We start from the raw sequence: 20,956 nt of genomic DNA on the forward strand, positions 1-20,956 counted from the left end.
AATCAACATAGGTGGAATAATCCCAATATTTAATCGCAGCAGTGTTTTTTTAAAAATTTATTTATAATCTTTCTTCCTCATTAAATATGATTTGGAGTGGTCTCTTTATTTTTTCCAGAGCTGTATAGTCGTATCTCAGGTGCCTGTGTGTGTATCAGTGTGTTGTGTATCTTTCTGTTCTTGTTGGGTTTTTTTTTTATGTTGTCGGTCTGGGCACTTATTTATTTTTGCTACAAATTGTGTGATACAGTGACCAGTCTGTAAATGTGTCGTTATAAGACTTAAACATGATAAAGAGCTAAAGAGAAACTCGTCACATCCTGACGACAGGACGCTGCCGCCGTGACGACCGAGCCCTAACATGACCAGTGGTGAGGTAAGAAGAACAAGACGCCGACCAATCGCAGCGAGCCACCTGCATCATCATCGTCACATGGCCGAGCAAAACCGACCGACCGACCGACCGACCTGGACTTTTCTTGCGCCTTCGTCACCTCTGAGAGACGTGGAAGCTGTCGACATCTCACACACACTCTCACACGCTCACACACTCTCACACACACACACGCACACTCCTCAGACACACACTCTCCAGGGAGGGGCCGTCTTTGATTGCACTATATAACAACATGGCTGCTCGCTCCTTTATGTCTCCTCTAAACATCTGCTGCAGCCACAGTGTCTCATATGAGGGGGTGTTTGTGTTTGTGTTTGTGTGGCCATGCATCCATGTGTGTGTATATGTGTGTGTATGTGTGTGTGTGTGTGTGTGTGTGCACAACCAGCCGGTGTCTTTATGGATCGTCAGCCCTTTATTTTCCACTCGTCCTCCTCTCTCTCTCGCGCTTTCTCTCTCTCTCTGTGAAATCTGTTCCCTCCTCATTTGTCGTGTGAATCGGCCGTGGACAGCAGCAGTTGTGTCTTCCTCCCTCATTGACTCCAACCCCTCCTTCCTTCCTTCCTTCCTTCCTTCTTTCCTTCTTTCCTTTCTTCCTTCCTTCCTCCTCTCTCTCGTTCTCGTCGCTGTGTTTGCAGGCTCAGCTCCGGCTCCCGTCGTCCCTCCTCCTCTCGCTCTGTCCGTCCCGAGGAGAGAGAACAGAGATGGGAAACGGGCTGCTGGACAACCTGAGGACAGAAAACACAGGACACGTGTGATGTTTAGTGTTTTTTCTATTTCTTTTGTTGGTTGGTTGTGTGATTTGAGCTTTTTTGAAAATGGAGAGACTCTGATTCCAGCTCCGTCTTTGTTCTGGCTCCAAGTTGAAAAAACAGTAGATTAGAAAATATTAAACTGTGAATCAAACAAAACCTTCATTCATGTTTTCTATGTCTCTGACATCACAGGCATTACAGACAGAGAGAGGAACAACTGGTGAACAAATGTGTGACAACTCTACAACACACAATTGTTTGTATAACCCTTTACCTACTGAGGCTAAAAATGGATATTTGGACATATTTTGTTATTATGGCTAAAAAATGCCCCATGTCTGATGTCTAAATGCTTTGCCCTCTTTTCCCAGGAGTATTTAATTAAAATTTGTAATCTGGTATCTGGTAAATGATTATTGCACATGGTATGGGAGTATTAGTTTAAATACGCAGTTTAAATAAAGAAAAACAGAGGGGTTTAGTGAGGAAAAATACTGTTATTGCACATGAAGTTTTGATTTGACATTTGAAATGGGAACATTTACATGTTGAGAATCAATTATAGTAATTTAGTCTGAGTCTAGGGCTCTGAGTTTACAAAAAAACAGTGTCAAAGTGAAATGTATTCACAAGCGAAAAAGTGCAAAAAACCGAACTATATACAATAGGTGAAAACACACACACCCCCACCAATTCTAGTTTCTTCAAAGTAGCCACCATTTGCTCTGATTACTGCTTTGCACACTCTTGGCATTCTCTTGATGAGCTTCAAGAGGTGAACCTGACTAAAATGGTTTTCACTTCACAGGTGTGCCTTGTCAGGGTTCATTAGTGGAATTTCAGTGAGAATCTACAATGTAAATAGTCATGAAAATAAAGGAAATGCATTGAGTGTGTCCAAACTTTTGGTCTGTACTGTATATAATACAGACGGAAAGCATAGCTTCTCAGCTCTCTGTCAGCGTTAGGATTTTTCTGATTGGACAAATTATGATGTAGTTACGGTAATAATACTCCATAGCGTCATATGTAAAGGGTTAAAGGTCCTGTATTATTAAAAGTGTCATTTCCATGAGTAGTGTGATTATAAAGCAGCTCCAGGTTCTGTATTAATACTGTGAAAGCATCAAAGCCTCAGTCCACAGAGAAATGCACACAGCCTGTATTCACAAACTGAGCCTTAAAACCAGCCGTCAGCACTTCCTGTGACGACTTTGTGATGTCACAACGAAACCTTCGCCACACCAGGCCCCGCCCACATAACCAGGATTTTGTGTGTTTAATCACACAGGATTTAGTTTCTCTGTGTGTTTGACGTTAACTCATTTTTATTAAATTAGTTCACTCAGAAAACCAGCCAATCAGAAGACAGACTCGGAGCCTCCTCTCTTCTGATTGGCTCAATGACTTGTTGTCACTGCAGCTCAAGAGCGAAACCTGAGAGAGGAGATGTAAAACTACAGAGATGGTTTTTGCCTCTTAAAAACCACAAATATATCTCGTTGAGGATCAAAACTTCAAAATAAAAGCACAGGAGGAGCTTTATCTACCAGGAAATCCAGTGGATGATAAAGTAGAATAAATGTTGCTGTTACTTTATCTTGTGCCTCGTGTGCAGCTGCAGCTCGACTCCCCAGTGAGGAGTCGACGCAGCATTTAGACAAATGAGCGAGGGCGGGGTTAATGAAGGTCACAGAGAGAGAGGGAGAGAGAGAGAGAGCGGCGATGAAACGTTTGGCCAAAGACCCTCGAAAAAGTCCACAGTTCGGCTCATGTGATAGTTAATTACTGGAGTTTCTATCAGTATCAGTGTCAGTGTCGCGCTCGTCTGGTAATTGGTCCCTAAATCACAATTAAAATTACCCCATTGTGTTAGCGAGGAGATTAGAGGAAGCTGGGATCTTAAATACCAAATTATATCCTTTACTACAGAAAACAGAGGAAATTAGAGTCGTCGCTGCGCAGAGCGATTAAAAACAAACATAACAAACAGCTTAATAAAGTTCTTTTAGATTCAATAAGTGGATTCAAACTGGAATCAGACGCTTGTGAAACCAAAAGTTTTAAAGCCTCTGTAGAAGATGATGAAGATGAAGCTGCTCTTCTTCATCTTCTTCTGCTGCTGATAATGGAGCTGATGTTTTATGAGCCACAGGAAATGTGTATAAATATCACAGAGGTGAGACGACAAGTTGATATTGTTATTATTAATCCTGTGTTTAAAGTGCTTCGGCTCTGTGTGTCTCTCTGCAGTCACAGTGTGAACTAACCTCAGGTGTTTACACAGATGTCTCAAGTTCACCTTCACCTGTCGGCAACTCCTCAAGGCCACAACTTTCATTACCCTCAACTTATAACATAACTAAACACAAACTTTGATTGGAGAGACCGACTGCTACCAGACTTATATATTTCTGGACTCCTCTATTAGAATTTAATATGCTCTTTTATTTTATCTAAAACTGAAGCTGTAGAATCTAATGATACACGAGCCCATAATGTATCTCATTTTAAACCCAGCTCCTCATGGGAATACGACCTAATTTATATCTAATTTATTAGTCTAACTTGGACTGACATAAAATAAACTGTTTAACTGCTTTGATCTAATATATTTTTCTTGTATTTTCTATTTAAAGAGGAACTATGCTACATTTTTTACTTTATTTAAACAGCTTCAGAGTAATTGTGATGGTTAGATAAATGACTTGTAACTTGTTACAGGGAGAATGGAGGCTCTCTGCCTTCCACCTAGCGTCTTTTGGTCGAAAAACCGACCTTACAGATCAGAGCCTCCGACCCGGTGTCCCAGCTCTCGTCTCTGCGGCACCGCAACACAAACGCAGCCCGTACTCTTGTTTATGACAGGTAAGACTACACAAATATACAAATCGTAACGCATATTAATATATAAAGTTATCCACCGCTCCATGGATTGATTTCTCGTCGGCTTTATTGAAAACAAATGCACATGACCAGGGGGAGGGTCAGCAAAACAGTGGAAAAGAAACTAGACTTGCATAGTTCCTCTTTAAATGAGACACCACTATTCAATTGGCAACATCAGTTTTAGATTTCAAAACTAGGGCTGAACTTCTTGTGCAACTGGGTCGGGGTCATCATCAAAGTAATAACTGGTCCGTCCAGACTTTAAATGTCCAGGACCAACTCCTCAGAGATCATCAGAGATCCTTAAGCCTCTCTACACATGTGTAATATAGTGAATATATATATACATGTTTATATACACGGTTGCCCATAAAGTTGGAATAATTTCGTTTTCCTATTATAAAGGTTAATTATGGTTTAATTCTCAAGTTTTGAGAAGATATATATTTTATCTATCAAGAATAAATTACATTGTCACAATCATTTTATGAGAAGAGGTAAAAATATATAGTATATTCCAACTTTATGGGCAATCGTGTACGTATTGCATTATTGTAAGTAAAATAAATGTTTAATATTGCAGCATTTCTGATTAATTTATGTTACAAACAAAGTGGTGGCCTTCTTATGGAAAACTAAAGTAAAAATACAAAATAAAAGCTTCAGTCTAAAGACAGATATCATAATACTTGTGGTTGCAGTTTGATTAAATGTTATCGATCCTGACGTTTGTATGCAGAGTGTTTGCAGTGGTGCATTTCAGACGTTTGCTGGTGAAAAGTTTTAAACAAGTGAAGTTGGAGAGAAATGTATGCAGCCAATTGTAAAAAGTCCAAATAATGGAGAGACGGTCGTGCCAGGAAACATTCAGCGACCATCTGTGCCGATTGTTCTGTTGCAACGTTTTCTAATTCAGTGAATTATTTGCGGCCGGTGAACCGTAGCAGTCGTCGTACAGTACCTGTCCATCACGCTCCTCAGGGCCCGCTCGATGTTCATGCGGTGACCGACGCGCGTCACGCCCAGGTCCAGGTAATCTTCCTTGGTGAGGGAGGGCAGGTGGGTGCCGTCGATCTCGTTGTCCAGGAAACGCTCCCTGTGCTCGCCCAGGTTCAGGTATCCCAGCCAGTCGGCGACGTCGTACTTGGTCCAGTAGGGCAGCGGCTTGGAGGCAAACGGCTTGGTGGGGGACGGCGGCGGCAGATGGGGGTAGCTCAGGCAGGTGGGCGGGGGCAGAGGATGCAGCGGCGGAGAGGACGTCCCGGACAGGAAGTGCGTCGGAGAGAGGGACCGTGAGACGACCAAGGTGGAGTTGGGAGGAGGCGGAGCGCCGGAGGGGGCGAAGAGCGGAGGGGACGGGGAGAAGTAAGGGTCGCCGAGAGGGTTCCCGGGCGACGGCGGGGTGATCGAACCCCGCAGGTCGTAGAGGGCGCTGTAGAGGGGCGTGGTGGGGAGCAGCGGGAGCGACGACGGCCGCGGCGGCCCCAGCTTGGGTCTCTCTGACGGGGAGATGAGGGGGCTGGGGGCTCGCCGCCGCTGGAGGATGTGGTGGGACTCGGCCTTGCGGGACTCGCGACTGGGGATGAACTGGAATTCAAGGGCTTTGGTCCGGTAGACGGGTCTGTGTTTGGGGGAGGTGGGGTAAGGGGAGTAGGTCGTCGGGGACAACGGGGAGTGAGACCGCGGGGGCTGAGGAACGGCGGCGACGGACGGCTGAGGGGACGAGGGCCGCCCCCAGTTGGGGTACTGGGAGGCCGGCGTCGGGGACGGAGACAACGACGGCTGGGAGAGCGAGATCGGAGACGGGGACTGGGATCGAGCCGAGGGGGGGCTCAGGGCCGAGGCCGAGTCTTCTGAGAATCTGCGGACAGAGACAGAGAGAGAGACGTTGGTATAAACAGAGCTCAGGACACAAAAGCGTCTTTACACTACAAGGTTCAAGTGGCCCAATTCCGATGTTTTCCTCTCAAGTGGCAACAGATCGGATCCTTTGCTCCAGTTGTGATGTTGGCGTTTTACTCTCTTATACATCGCCGCGGACACTTTGTAAAATTCTTTATCCTCTATGTCAGTGGTTCTCAAACTTTTTTACATGAAGGACCCCTATGTTATTGTTTTAGTCAATGTACATTCAAATTAGGGTCAATGGCATGAATTTTTGGAAATACTGTAGAGAAATTTCTGGGAAAACGTGGTACAATTTCTTCAAAAACGTTTTAACATTTCTAGAAAAAAAGTGGCAAAAATTCTAGAAAAAGGGGTAAGATTTCTTAAAAAAAAAAAAAAAAAAAGGTTGGTTCTGGAGTTTTGTGCCCAAAAATAAACATTAGACTTATACAAATGAAATCCGTCTTAATCATCACCTATGGCCTATGGGCACATCTTTTGCTCTGTTTTGTTCAGGTTTTGTTATGCACGTGGACGTTTCTGGGTGGAGCAGAGAGTCGCAAATGAGCATAGATATCTATGGCGAGAGAGTCGTGTTTTCTCTCCAGCCAATGACGGAGCTCAGGTGAAGCTACGTGCAGTAATAGGAGGGCTCAGTGAAGCGCTGGAGCCGCGGACCGATTCCCGACCGTCACCGACACTGGTAACAAGTATTAGGGCCGTTGTAGTGAGCTAGCTTGATGCTAACTTCGGCTAGCGCTAGCGGTTAGCATCCGCCGCTAACACCCGCTTCTTAGTTCACCACAACGGCATAAAAACATACACGGAGGCTCCCGGTGTTGGCGAAAGGTCGGCTAATCGGCCCACGGCTCCAGCGGTTCTTTCAGACTGTATTTCCTTTCCTTTGCGGTCCTGACAACTGCTGCTGTCAGGAGCAGGAGGCTACACAGCTTAGCCCGAGAGGAGGGGCTGAGTTTCAATGTTTTGTTTACAAATTGCAACTGCAGTCTAAACAGACAGATCGGATATTCCCCAGCAATGCGAGTCGTAGGCTACGTCGTCAATAATGCGTCGATAGCGTTGATGACAGTATGTATTGTTTCCCTGCAGCTGCCAGCTCTTTTCCTCTTCCTACGCATGGGGGTCGTTCGCGCAAGAAAAGCAGGTGTAAACGCAGATATCAGATATGGGTCATTTCGATAGAAAGTCAAAACAGACGGACGAAAAAATCGGATATAGGCAACAAATCGGAATTGGGCATCAACACCTGTAGTGTAAAGACAGCCAAAGAGACTAGAGACATGCACAGAGGGACACGTGGTCCAGTCAACTCGACAACGATAGTTCAGTTTTTTTGAAGTGGGGCTGTATGAGGTACAAATGGCCAAGTACTGCCTGTGTCTCCGTGCAGCAGGATCCGCCGGTGTTTCTCGGGGCGGAGCAGAGACCTTTCTTCTGCAGATATTATACTTAAGGGCCATTTGTAACTCATACAACCCCACTTCAAAAAAAAGCTGAACTATCCCTTTAACATGTTTCCTCTTTTCTTTCTCTGTCACAAATTTTAAAGCAGTTTTCAAACTTTTTATTGAAAGAAAATAAAAAAGTAGTGTGTAAGTGTCTCAGTTACCTGTGTCTGCTTCTGAGAGAAACACATGGAAGAAGCCAGAGAAATAAAAGAGAGTTTTACACAGAGTAGACACAGAAACAAGACATAGAAACAGACGGTTTGTGTCACATGAATCATGGGAGGTGGACGATGATGATGTCACAGCAGGTGGACAATGATGACGTCACAGCAGGTGGACGATTGGACGATGATGACATCACACGAGGTCGGGGGTCGTTACCTGTGTCTGCCCAGCGGCCGCTGGCTGCTCCAGCTGTCTTTGCTCCGCTGCTGCAGTTTGCTGCTCAGCTCGTTGATGATGCTCGGCTTCATGCTCGAGGCCGGAGGGTAGATCTTCTTGCCCTCCAGCAGCGACGCCGACTGGTCGCCGCCGCCGTCGCCCCAGAGCGGCTTCATCTCCGGCGTGCGCGGTCGGTCGAAGTACGGCGAAGTGGGACGTCCCAGATTCTGCATTTCCCTCATCCCGTACCCGTCCTGGCCGTCGTCGTCCCCCATCCCCTCCTCCTCACCGTCGTCGTCGTCGTCCTGCTCGTCCCTCCGCCGGTGGTAGGACGCCGGCGCCGTGCTCGTCTGTCTGTGCAGGTCCCCGGCGCGACCCCCGTCCCTGAACCGGTTGGCCTTCGGGTAGGTGGAGGCCGCCGCCGTGGCGTTCTGCATCTCAAACGTTTGTCCGTCCAGGTAGCTCATGTACGACTCCAGGAAGTCTCCCGCCCGGTCCGAGTCGCCCGCCACGCCGCCGCCGCCGCCCAGCCGTCCTCTCTCGCCGCGGTCCAGCCGGTCGCCTCGGACGCCGCTCAGAGCCAAGATGGAGTCCAGGTGGTGGTCGCTGCTGCTGCGGCTGTCCAGCTCCTCGATCCCGGAGTCGACCACCGTCTCCAGCGACTCTCCTTTCTTGGCGGCGGGCGGCGGGCGGTGGTGCTCCCCCGTCCGGCGAGCGATGGCGGCGGCGGCGGAGGACGATGTCGTGTGCGTGGCGTGCGTTCGCTCCTGGTAGAGCTGAGTGGAGGTGCTTGTTGTGGTGGCAGCAGCGGTGGTTGTAGCGGCACAGCTAGCGGTCGTGGCTTGGGAGGCGACGCCCCGATGTGGAGCGGAGGAGGAGGACGATGGCGCCGGCGGTCCGCCGCGGTACGCCGGCGGGGGCGCCACCGTGTGTGGGGGCGGCGTGGGAGAGGAGCGGCCGGGGGCGTGAGTGCTGTTGTACAGGTGGTGCGGGTGCGACATGGAGAAGGGTCGGTGGTGGTAGGACCCGGGAGGCGGCGGCGGCGAGACGGACGGGGGCGGAGGCGGTCCCGCTGTCGAGGTCGGCTGCAGCGTGGACGGCGAGGACGGCGGCGGCGGGTTGGGCGAGGTTTGGGAGGGGGAGGGGGCGGACTGAGTCAGGTTCGCCACCTCACTGTCGTAGGACGTGAGGCTGGAGGCGGTGGAGTCGCCGGCCTGAGGCGACGGCAGCGGCGTGTGCGTAGGAAACCCGCCGCCAAACGGCTCCTTTAGGGGCGGAGGAGGCGGCGGCGGCGGCGGTGGCGGAGGGGGAGGGGGCGGTGGCGGCGGAACCTGCTGCTGTTGGCGGGAGGCGAGGTTGTTCTGGTGGAGCATCCCGTGGTGATGCGCGTACGCCGACATCGCCCCGATCCCCCGGTCGAAGCTGTTGGCGAACTCCAGCGGCGGCGGGAGCGGGTCGGCGTAGACGAACTCGTCGTCTGCGTCGACCGAGGGCGCCGGCGGCGGCAGCACCATCAGGCCGGACCCGCCGCTCCCGCCCGCCGTCCCCGTCTGCTGCTGCTGATGATGATGCTGCTGCTGGGCGCCGGTGTGCGGCGGCGAGGGCGGCGTGAGGGACAGGATGTAGGCGTCGGCTTGACTCTCCATCCTGAGGAACGACGGTCTCCGCGGCGGCTGCTGCTGCGCGGCACTTTCGGCCGCCGCCGCCGCCTGCTCCGCCCGCCTCATGTAACCCTCCCGCTCTTTGTCTCGCTCTCTCTCCCGCGACAGCTCCCGCTCGCGCTCCCTCGACCTCTCGCGCTCGCGCTCCTTGTAGCTCGGCTGGTAGTGATGCGTGTGGACCGTCTTGTCCTCGGAGAAGCGAACCCTCAGCCCCTCCCTCGCCCCGCCGCCTTCCCGCTCCCTCTCTCCGCCGGCGCCATCCTCGCCCCACCCGCTCCCGCCACCACCGCCGCCGACTCCCCGGAGGATCCTGGGCGACGGCGGCCGGCCGACGGTGGCCGTGGTGGCGGCCAGAGAAGAAGACGTGACCAGGTAGGAGGAGCTGGAGGACAGCGCTGCCACTGCGGACGACGACGACACGGGCTGAGAGGCGGCGGCGGCGGCGGTCGAGGGAAACACCACGCTGGACATCTGGCGGGTGAAGTGATGCTCGCCGCCTCTCCTCAGCCGGGTGTCGTCCCGCAGCGCTCGCTCCCGGGCGGCGAGGGCGAGGCCGAGCGGCGACGTGGGGTCGAGGGCTTTTCCCGTCAACGGGTGGATGAAGGTGGTCGTGGCAGCGGCGGCCTGGCGACCCGCCGCCGTGTACAAGTCGGTGGGAACGGACTTGGGCTGGTAGTCGAGGGCGGAGGACGAGTACTCGGGGAGGCCGAAGGCGGGCGGCATGCTGCGCGTGTGGTGGATGAAGGTGTCGGCGGAGAACATTCCCTCGTCAATGGACTTGGACGGACGCAGCCGCGACGACGCGCTCTCCGCCTGCGTGCTGAGCTGCTGCTGCGACGCCTGCGTCCTCGCCACAGCGTCGTCCTCCTCGGCGGACATGAACAAGGACGCGCTCTTCCTGCGCGCTTCGTGGAAACGCTCCCGGTCCCGGCGAGCCGCGCCGACGATCGCCGCCCCGAACTGGCTGGTGAAGTCCAGGTTTTCCTGGGCGCGGATGGACGGCAGGATGGACGGCGGCGGTGGCGCCGGAATCGAGGGCGGCGCTGGGGGCTGCGGTGCGGGCGTGGACGGCGGCGGACCGTGCGGCGTTTTGCCGTCGTCTCCCTCCCCCGGCGCCGGAGCGTCGGCCTCCACGCTGCTGCCCTGGCTGCTGCGGCCACTGCTGCTGGTCGACGGCGCCTTGACGATGATGGTGGGGATGGGGATCGAACTCTTCTCCACTGAGCCTTTGCCGCCGAGCGTCCCCTGGCCCGCGCGCAGGTCCTCCACCTTCGACTGCTTCACCAGCGGACCCTTCCCTCGCCGGGCGCCGCCTTTGGGTCCGCCGGCTGCGCTGCGGTCTGCTCGCTGCGTTTGGCTCTGGGCCGCCTGTTGTTGCTGCGGCATCACCGTGGCGATGCTGGAAGGGGGGACGGCGGTGCTGTAGCCTCGCCTCAGACCCGCCGCCTTCGCCGCCGCCGCCGCACCACCACCAGCTCCGACGCCGGCGGCCTCCCCGGTGTAGGCGACCTTCCGCGAGGCAGTCCTGCTCTGAGCGGTGTGGGCGGCTGCGTGCGCGTACGAGGTCGCGGCGTCGGCAGCGGCGGCGGCGGCAGCACCACCCGCCCTCTCTCTGCCGCCGTGCGTGAAGTGCACGGACTGCGAGTACGGCTGGTAGTGCGCCGAGGTGGACGTGGACTGGGACACGGAGACGGACGGCTGCTGCGACGACTTGGCCCTCCAGCCCAGCGGCGGCGCCGAGGAGAACGGAGGGTCCGGCGGCGCGGTGGTGGGAGGAGGCGGGATTTCGTCCGGCCCGGGCACCGACAGGCTGCGAGCAAACTTCATGGCCGGAGGATGAAGGAACTGCTTCTCCTCCTCGGGCACTCCTACAGGAAGAGCATTCACAAACGGAGAAGGAGAAGGAGAAGAAAGAAAACAAACGAGGATGAAACGCGTCCGTCCAAGTACAGATGGTGCAGATGGAGAGGAGTGAGAGTAAAGAGGCAGATGAACAGGAGAATAAGAGCGCGGAGGAAATGGAGCCAGAAAAAAGAAAAAAAAAAGAAAAGGAAAGCTGAGGGTAATATATGAGAGTGTCTGTCTGAATCTGCCTGCCCATCGACCTGCCAGCGAGTCTGTCCTCCGTTCTCATGTCTGTGTTCGTATGAAGAGATTCACGTTCCGCAACAAACACTGGACGCTGGCAGCAGCTCTGGGTTTTTAATGGTCACCAGAGTCGGTGTTGAAAGGGATAGTTCAACATTTTTGGCAAATTGGCCCATTGCCATAATCCCTATAGTCGTAGCAGTAGGTTCGTTACCTTTATTTGTTGGTGCAAGCTATTTTTAGAACGGCGGAGCAGAGCCGTGAGCTGCTCAGAGCTACGCTACGGAGGCTAATGGGATTTCTTGGTTTCCCTCATCAAACTCATCATAATACACAATCCAACAACTCCAAAACGCTCTGGTGGACAAGTTGTGACCTGCACATTCACCACGCTATGAGATAATAACACAACGTTACCAGACAGAGTTGTTTTAGAGGCAGCATAACTCTGAGCAGCTCGCGGCTCTGCTCCGCCGTTCTAAAAATAGGTTGCACCGACAATTAAAGGTAACTGCTGCTAAAACTATAGGGATTATGGCAATGGGCCAATTTGCCAAACTATCCCTTTAAGGGGAGAGTTAGCAAAGCCTCAGTGAGCAACACAGCAGAAAATAAGCCATCAGAATAAAACAAGGAGATTAGTGGCGCTGCTGCGTAGAGGAGATACCGGCAGGGTGAGAATCAGACGACAGTACAGTAACAGGTATAATAATAATAATAATAATAATAATAATAATAATAATAATAATAATAATACGCTACAGATACGACGCAGCAGGGTGCAGCACATTTTGTCCACAGACAAGACACCGTTGGCCAAACAGACAAACAAGGTCAGCACAGTGTAAAGACCTCCACCGGTCCAGAGGACAGACAGACAGGCGGACAGTTGGGGGGGGACGGAGCGAGGGGGGCGGGGGGGGTTGGGCAGACAGGAATAAACAGACAGCCTCACCGATGGACTTCTGCCGCAGCATACCGTGCGGTGGGCCGTGACCTGAGATGAACTGTCCGCGGTCGTAGCCAAGGCCCAACCCGGAGGTCATCATCCCCATCCCGGACTGATCCCCGTAATTCGCCTGGAAATGGAAAAAAAAAAAACACGGAGAAACTGTGAAACACACACACACACACTGCAGGAAGTGACTGAGGCTCAGGAGCTGGTTTCAATGGATGTCTTACCAAATCTTTTATTCGCATTCGGTTTTTCATCGGTCTCTGAATACTTTTATCTTAATAAAAATTTTTTTAAAAGATGGCCGATATGAGTCATTTTTGAAGGTGTTTTAATGAACGTGTTTGCCTCTAATGCAACAGAGACCAAGGGGAGTGGGCCCTGAGCTGGATCCGAACCCCGGCCACTACGATAAGGACTAATGGTGCGTTCAACTTAAAGGGATAGTTCAACATTTTGGCAAATTCTCCTATCACCATAATCCATTATCGGTGCATGTTGTTTTGAGATCAGCGGGGCAGAGACGTGAGCTGCTCAGTGAACACAATGGAGGTGAATGGTAGCTACAGGTCCCCTGTCCCTCATCAAACTCATCAAATACACAATCCAACAACTCCACAACGCTCTGGTGGACAAGTTGTGACCTGCACATTCACCACGCTATGAAATAATGTGCTGCAGGTGTGAATCAATGCTAATGCTAAAAAATATAACTCATTGCAGGTTCAAATAAGTCAAAGTGACATATTCACTGGTGCAGGCCTTCACTTCTTCACTTTTTAACATATTAAAGTCATTATACTAAACCGAAGACGCCGGTACAAACATGAGTATCAACTTCCTGTTGCACATTCTGCTCTGTGATCTCTGCAGTGTGTTGCAGTCAAGAGTCTCGAGGCTCTGGATTAATCTGCCCAATGAAACTCCTCTTTATCATTTTGTGTGGTTTTCTTCGCTTTGAAACCTTTCGATCTCATTATTCTGATCTTATTGCTGCTTTTGTCAAACAATTTTCTGGCACAGATGTTAGAAAAGTGGTTTATAAGCTCAGGTTATCATTGTTTTTATCTTTTTTTATTAAAAGACCAAACAAAAAAAAAGAGAAAGAAGATAAATTTTATGTGCATGTGAAAAATGCTCCTGGTGTTCTGTCATTGGTTTTTGTTGTATATAAAAAGACCAAGTGATAATATCTGTTTACTTTTAGGCCAAATAATATCGAACTGTGAAATAACTATTTTTCTTTCATATTTTATAAAATGTATGCTTCATATTTCAGGCTGTATTTTTACTGAAACTCAGTCTAAAACAGTGGACAAACAGCTGTTTTCAACCTGATGATGATGACATACACACCTCATTGCCGTAGAAACTTCTCCCCCTGTCTCTTTTCGGCCCCTGTCCCCGTGTCCCCGGCGCCTCGTTGGTGCTGATTGTCTGCTGAGCTGCTGCAAGAATTTCATCTAGTTTATCTGAGAGGAAAAAAAAAAGAGGGGGAGAGAAAGAGACAGAAAGAGAGAGACAGAAAAGAAGGAGAGGGAGAGGGACACACAGCAATGAAACAGAAAAATGGACAGTAACATCGTGGGAAAGGGGGACGCACTCCATGACGGCGGCGGCGGATGGGAAAGAGTGATAGAGTAAAAAAGAGAGAGACAAAAAGGTGAGCTGCCTTACTCAGAGCCATCTGATAGACCGTCCTCTTCTTCTCTGTAACTTGTGAGGATTCGAATTCTGGAAGAAAAAGAAGAAGAAAAAGAAGATACAAAGAAAAGTGAGTATAACTTGCTAAGTGCCAAGTCACTGTGGACGCACATAAACACGACGCACTTCAGCGACAGTGTGCCGGAGCGTACCTGATTTTTTTTTCCAAGGCGTAGCAGCTGGAAGGAGGACAAAAGGAGACTTAAAGTTTTGGCAGGAGTGAAAGTGCGATAGTGTTGTTACAGTGAATACTAATCATATTCCCCCGGAGCTTGACAAACTGAGTCACCTCACCGGGTTTTTTTTATTTTAATATTTATTTATTTATTCATCTATTTTATGTTTTCGATCTCCGATGTAGGAGAACGCACATCACACCCACGCTCGGAGACAGCTGAGGCGTGCGCGCTTATTATGATACAGTAAATATGCTGCACATACATATACATATACAGTGTTACTCTCTTAACAACACACACACATAGTATATATTAATACATGAATTAGTGTGAAGCCGACTCCCACCTCTCTCCACTGTTAGAGGGTTAAAGATGTCATCGGCGGCGGCAGAGACGTGTGGACAGGGGAGACAGAGAGAGGACAGAGTTAGTGGTTAAACCAGTGAACAGTAAAAGGGACAAGTCCATAAAGAGGGAGTAAAGAGGAGGAATTAAAGGTGACCCTTAAAAGGTTGTGTGTGTCTGTGTGTGTGTGTGTGTGTGTGTGTGTGTGTGTGTGTGTGTGTGTGTGTGTGTGTGTGTGTGTGTGTGTACTGGCTTATCTGCCGTGCTCATACTCAACCCATTGTGTTTCATAATGTGCATTTTATTGAGCTTAATTGAACATTAGTTAAATTTTAATGTCCGATGGTTAAACCAAGCATGGAAGCTTTTTTTTTTTTCCTTTTTCTTATTCTATTTTAGTTTATTTATACGTTCGCTGCGTGAATCCTTTGGAAAAATAACTTGCAGATTTGTGAAAACACGTGTTCTTCAGATGTTAAACTGACCTCCTGTGGCATAAAACAACAACAACAAGAGTGTGTGTGTGTGTGTGTGTGTGGACTGAAGTGCTCTGCTGCACAAACCACTTCCCTTTTAATGTCCTTGTTATCTTGCAGCATGACTTCTAGGTGAACCGGGACACTGCACCAATCGCAGAGGTGAGATAGTTTTTAATGGGACGTCACAGCTAAATGAATTCTAATGCATTTGAATAAGCATATGGCCGCGGCCGACACGGCTTCATCTTCACACGTTGTGCCGCTCTCACCTTGATCCAGACGGAGGCACGGCAACGACAACGACGACAGCAACGACGCCTCCAGCATCTGAGTTACAAGGTGTCAAGAGCGCGAATTAAAGCCACCACGTCTCGGGCAGCGAGCAACGGGACGATTACTGCTTAAATGTGTTTTATATTCAATCAAATTGATTAAAAAGTTAAGTATTTTATTATGGGATGTGTGAAGCTCAATGGAGTTGATCTTTGTGGCTGATATTGATATTGGTGTTTAGGGATTTTAAAAAACTGAAGGAGAAATATAAAAAGCTGGACATCTGTTTATAAATTATTGTGAAGTTGTTTCTGTTCTGCAAGTTTACCGTCACTTATCAGCCAACATACAAATACTGACATGAGCTTTATCAGTCTTTTTTTTGTTGTTTTTGTCTTTAATACAAGTGACAACATTTGTTCTGTTTGTGTCTCAGTGTTTTTAATTCACTACATTCAAGATGTTGGAAATGACACCACTTCACTTACACACCTTTCTCTCAGTGACCTCAGTAGATAAGAGACACTGTACGTTTCTCTTTGGTGCATTGTGAATAAATATGTTTAAATTAAAATTAATGGTGCATTGAATGTGGCGCAAGTGTGAATATTTCCAACCTCTACTTAGTCGAAGTTAATACTTTGAATTACTGTTGATATGGGTATTCTGAGTATTGTTATTTAGTTAATTATTGATCAGATTTCCAGATTATAGTAACAATTTACGACAGGAAAATTGATATTGATGAATTGATACTTGTACTGAGGTAATTAATTTAATTATGTGTCAAACATCCACATTAAATATATTGACTCTAATGAACAATGGGACAGATGCACTTTGTTTATATCTGGAGGGAGTATTTTGGTTCTGTGAAAAAAAACCAACTTGTGGTTTGATGGATTATATTTGTTACTGTCATTATGTCCTGGTACCTGTCACACAATTATTGTTTTTGATTTATATTTTCAGTCTACAGCACTGTTTGTCACTGTCTGTTGCCTTACCTGACTATTTATATTTTCTCTCTTTTTTTTTTTATCACGTTATTAAAATTGATTTATTTCATAATATATTAATTCAACATAAACTGATGAACAGCCAGTTCTTCCTGCAGTGAGTTCAGTACAAATGCAAACACTCTGAGTTAATGTGGTTGTTGTAAACTAACTTTAGCTCCTTTAAAGGGATAGTTCAACATTTTGGCAAATTGGCCCATTGCCATAATCCCTATATAGAGCCGTGAGCTGCTCAGAGCTACCCTACGGAGGCTAATGGGATTTCTTGGTTTCCCTCATCAAACTCATCAAATACACAATCCAACAACTCCAAAACGCTCTGGTGGACAAGTTGTGACCTGCACATTCATCACACTATGAGTTAATAACAGAACGTTACGATACAGAGTTGTTTTAGAAGTAAATTCATGCAAAACCGCTCATTGGCGTTCCTGTCGGGGGCCGTTTTTCGGCAAGCAGTCTCTGTATTTACCTCTAAAACAACTCTGTCTGTTAACGTTCTGTTATTATCTCATAGCGTGGTGAATGTGCAGGTCACTACTTGTCCACCAGAGCGTTTTGGAGTTGTTGGATTGTGTATTTGATGAGTTTGATGAGGGAAACCAAGAAATCCCATGAGCCTCCGTAGCGTAGCTCTGAGCAGCTCATGGCTCTGCTCCGCCGTTCTAAAAACAGCTTGCACCAACAATTAAAGGTAACGAACCTACTGCTAAAACTATAAGGATTATGGCAATGGACCAATTTGCCAAAATGTTGAACTATCCGTTTAAGTTTGTTACTGTGTGTTTTATGGTCTGTGTTATCACAGTGTAAGGGGGGGGGTGGGGGGGGCGGGGGGTTCAGGGAACTGGAGCCTGTGTTGTCAGACCGGGTGCTCATGCTTTGTGCTGGTCAGGTGAGGTCACACCACGGAGATAAGGCAGGTGAGGAGGGGGGACTGGGGGGTTTGGGGCAGGGGGGTGAAGCGAGGGGCTGATCTCTACACTCTGGACCAGAACCAGATCTGAGACCGGCTGGCGGTGACGCCCTGCAGCAGATTCCCAGCAGCAGCAGCAGCAGCAGCGGTGGTGTCGGTGACGGTGACAGAGAGCATCATGGATGTTTTTTGTTTTTTTCCACCAATTAAAAAAACAAACAACAAAAAAAAAAAAACACTGGCCGACGTTCTGATCTGCAAATGGGGGCGTTGACCCTCACTCTGCACTCTCCTCCCACTATTTTGCCTCAAATAGATGATGGCATAAGCGTAGCCACACATAATGCTGTTACCATAGCGACGCACCTAGAACAAAGTTGTGTGTGTGTGTGTGTCTGTGTGTGTGTGTGTGTGTTTCAAAAAATTACTCATCTCAATAATTTTATCCTGGGTGTGATGATCTCGTCCAAATGAATCAAAGACGGCGTTTTCATTTCAGATACGAAACAAAAGACGCAGTAAAACTGTACCCCCCCCCAGTAGTGTTACCCTGGCAACAAACACCTGTCATCATGTGTGTGTGTGTGTGTGTGTGTGTGTAGAATTGTGCACAGTGGTGGACAGTAATGGAGTAAATTTACTTGAGTACCGTACTTAAGTACATATCCAGAGGATTTGTACTTTACTTGAGTATTAAATTTCTTTGGTACTTATTACTCTTACTTGAATACATTTCCAAGACAAATATTTTTACTTTTACTTGAGTTAATTTCTAGGAAGGCTGAAAAGTACTTGTTACTTTCAGGTCTGCTCTTTTTTTTTTTTTTTTTCTAAAATACTATTGGACACAAGCTGTGTTTGTCAAAGAAGGAAACCTATCACAGTGCACTGTCTCCACTGGGATCTATGTATTTGTTTTTATAGGTGTTTCTGCGGGCTTTGAGTTAATTCTCAGAAACAAGAGTTAAAACAGAAGTAAGCGATAATTTTGTGTTAATATAAGTCTTAAATAGTTATATCTTCCGACGGCAACCACTTACATAGAGTGTTTGGACCGAAACACGGGTCTCTCAGTCCCTCTGCTCTGCTCTGAGCCGAGGAGAAAACTTTTCTCGTATCCTACAAGTTTTATTCAATGAGGAGAGAGAACGGCATGCAGGGCTGTGTGTGCAGCCAAGGGATGCGCGTGAACGTGGTGACGTAGGGACGAGGACCAATAGATCCATGACGAGGGCGGGGGCTGCTAACTCCATCGGCTGACAAGAAGCTATGGTGCGTTCAAGGCAACCCGTAACTCGTGTTTTTCCGACCTGTGAAGTCGTACCAGTTCGATCTGGTACGACTTCACGGGTCAGAAGTTACGAGTGGCCGTTATAGTGACTTTCACCGGTAAAACAGGTCGGAAAAACACGAGTGGGTTGCCTGGAACGCTACAAAATCGTAAGTTGTGACTTGAAGCTGTAATTTACGGTTTCAAAAGCCTGCCTGGAACGCAGCATTAGCCCAAACGACCGGATCGCTTACTTCTGCTTTAAAGTAAATTTAAAAGCATGTACTTTTGGATACTTAAGTACCTTTAAAAGCAAGTACTTTTTTTACTCTTACTCGAGTAACACGACTGAGCTACTTTTACTTGTAACAGAGTAAATTTTGACCAGTAGTATTTGTACTCTTGCTACTCAAGTACTGGGGTCGAGTACTCTGTCCATCTCTGAGTGTGCAGCAGCAGTAGAAGTGTGTGTGTGTTGATCGGAGGCGGACTGCTCTGTGGACACTGTGGGGGGGTCAAAGCTGTGCCAGGGAGCAAGTGTGGCAACGGGGGGAGAGGGGAGAGGTGGGGGAGTGCAGGGGGGTCAGAGGAAAGAGAAGGGAGGAAGAGGAAGAGGAAGAGGAGGAGGGGGGTCACAGGGTGGATGCTGGCGGGCGGGGGGGTCGGAGGGGGGGTCGGGGGGGGCGACGCTGTTTCTCTGGGTGGGGTTACCTGTAGTGGGGGTGCTGGAAGTGACAGTGTGGAACCTCTGAAAGAACAGTGAGATGCATTGAGACCGTCATCCACGGCGGCGATGGTGGTGGCAGCAGGTCGTCGTCTTCTCTCTGTCGCTCACCACTTCCTTCTCCTTCTCCTCCTCATCCTCCTCTTCCTCATCTTACTCTTTACTCGTCGTCTAAATTTATCCCTCGCTCAAACTCCCCTTCTCACTTTCAGCATCTTTAACAACCCCCCTCCTCCCCCAACACTCTGGTTTCACACTGTTTCTATCATTCCTCATCATCGACATCTATTTTCTAATCTACACACTCTCCTCCCTCTTCTTCCTTTGTCTACATCTGTTGCTTCTCTCTCTCTTACTCTTTCTTTCTCTTTCTGTGTCTCCACCCTGAAATAAAAAGTTGTTTTTTTCTAATCAAAGCCTGTTTTCTTACCCATCTCCTCCAGCTCCGAGGTCATGGACTTGGATCGCAGGGCGATGGCCGGAGTGCTCAGCCTCTTGCTCTGCTGGGGAACTGCAGGAGAGAGAGAGAGGGAGAGAGAGAGGAAGAGGAAGGGAGGAAGGGAGGAAGGGAGGAGAGGGGTCAGGAAAACTGTTCACACTCAGTACGTTTACATGCACAGCTTAATCGAGCTATGCTCAATATTCGATTTTTAGCGTCTGATCAGACTTCTGTCCTTGTCCCAGTTTACATGCAACTGAGAATATCAAATAACTTGGAGTTGGAGAGCTGCAATAAGTAAAATTATATAGTATAAAGCAAGTGAAATAGCTCATTATTTTGCGGTTTCTAAAATGAATAAATTATATAAATACATAAATGACTGAATTTAAAAGTTCAATTGAAATATATCATTTAAAATAAGAACTGTAGGTGTTCTGTAGCTCGATATAGTAGCTTGTAACGATGAACTGAGGCCGTCACAGTAAATTCATTTAACAGAACATGATCTGATTGGTTGATATTTCTTCTCCTCTTCTGGCTCAGGTATCACCAACATGACTAGAGCTGCAACGATATGTAAAAAACTTTCCACTTAAGAAAAATATAAAATGAATAATGTGATGTTTGTTTTGCTACGTCTTGATAATATGATTTGTTGTCCAGGGCGTCTCCGTAGCAACACAACACTGATGGTGCTGATAACGCACAACAACGTGACACACTGCAGCAATAGTGCAGCTTTAAACACGACTTACTCTTCTTCCTCGAACCCTCCTCCATGTCCGGGTTGCGGGTCACCATGACAACCTTAACCATGAGGCTGTTGCCGCCTTGCCGGATCATGTTGACGACCTGCCGGTGTCCGACCTTCACCACGTTCTGACCGTTGACCTGAGACGGAGACACACAGAGACGTTAGAGTTATTTATACCGACCGCTGGAGGTGTTGGTTTTGGTTTTTATCTTTAAAAAACCTGTTTTCAGTTTCATTTTTATTCTTAAAAGCATCATCGAACATCTGTGTCAACAAAGAAGAGGAGCGTAAAAACTAACAGGAGATGAAAGAGATGAAGTGATTATTTGTACCTCTACACATTTTATTCAACGATCGGACTGAAATCTT

At 48.4% G+C, this 20,956-nt stretch overlaps 1 protein-coding gene across 1 annotated transcript in view; it reads right to left on the minus strand.

The window, feature by feature from the left end:
* Positions 1-566: 566 nt before the first annotated feature.
* The window catches only part of shank1 (SH3 and multiple ankyrin repeat domains 1), a gene marked incomplete at its 5' end in the record, with an annotated part of 84,404 nt that continues 64,014 nt past the window's right edge, over positions 567-20,956 (minus strand). The window contains 9 exons of the mRNA XM_083977752.1: positions 567-1,125; positions 5,003-5,902; positions 7,779-11,307; positions 12,483-12,606; positions 13,839-13,954; positions 14,160-14,216; positions 14,339-14,365; positions 19,822-19,902; positions 20,589-20,724. Of these exons, the coding sequence (XP_083833878.1) occupies positions 1,038-1,125; positions 5,003-5,902; positions 7,779-11,307; positions 12,483-12,606; positions 13,839-13,954; positions 14,160-14,216; positions 14,339-14,365; positions 19,822-19,902; positions 20,589-20,724 (5,058 nt within the window). The 3' untranslated portion in view covers positions 567-1,037. The remainder of the gene's footprint in view (positions 1,126-5,002; positions 5,903-7,778; positions 11,308-12,482; positions 12,607-13,838; positions 13,955-14,159; positions 14,217-14,338; positions 14,366-19,821; positions 19,903-20,588; positions 20,725-20,956) is intronic.

Source organism: Trachurus trachurus (assembly GCF_905171665.1).
Source record: "Trachurus trachurus genome assembly, chromosome: 8".
Lineage (NCBI taxonomy): Eukaryota > Metazoa > Chordata > Actinopteri > Carangiformes > Carangidae > Trachurus > Trachurus trachurus.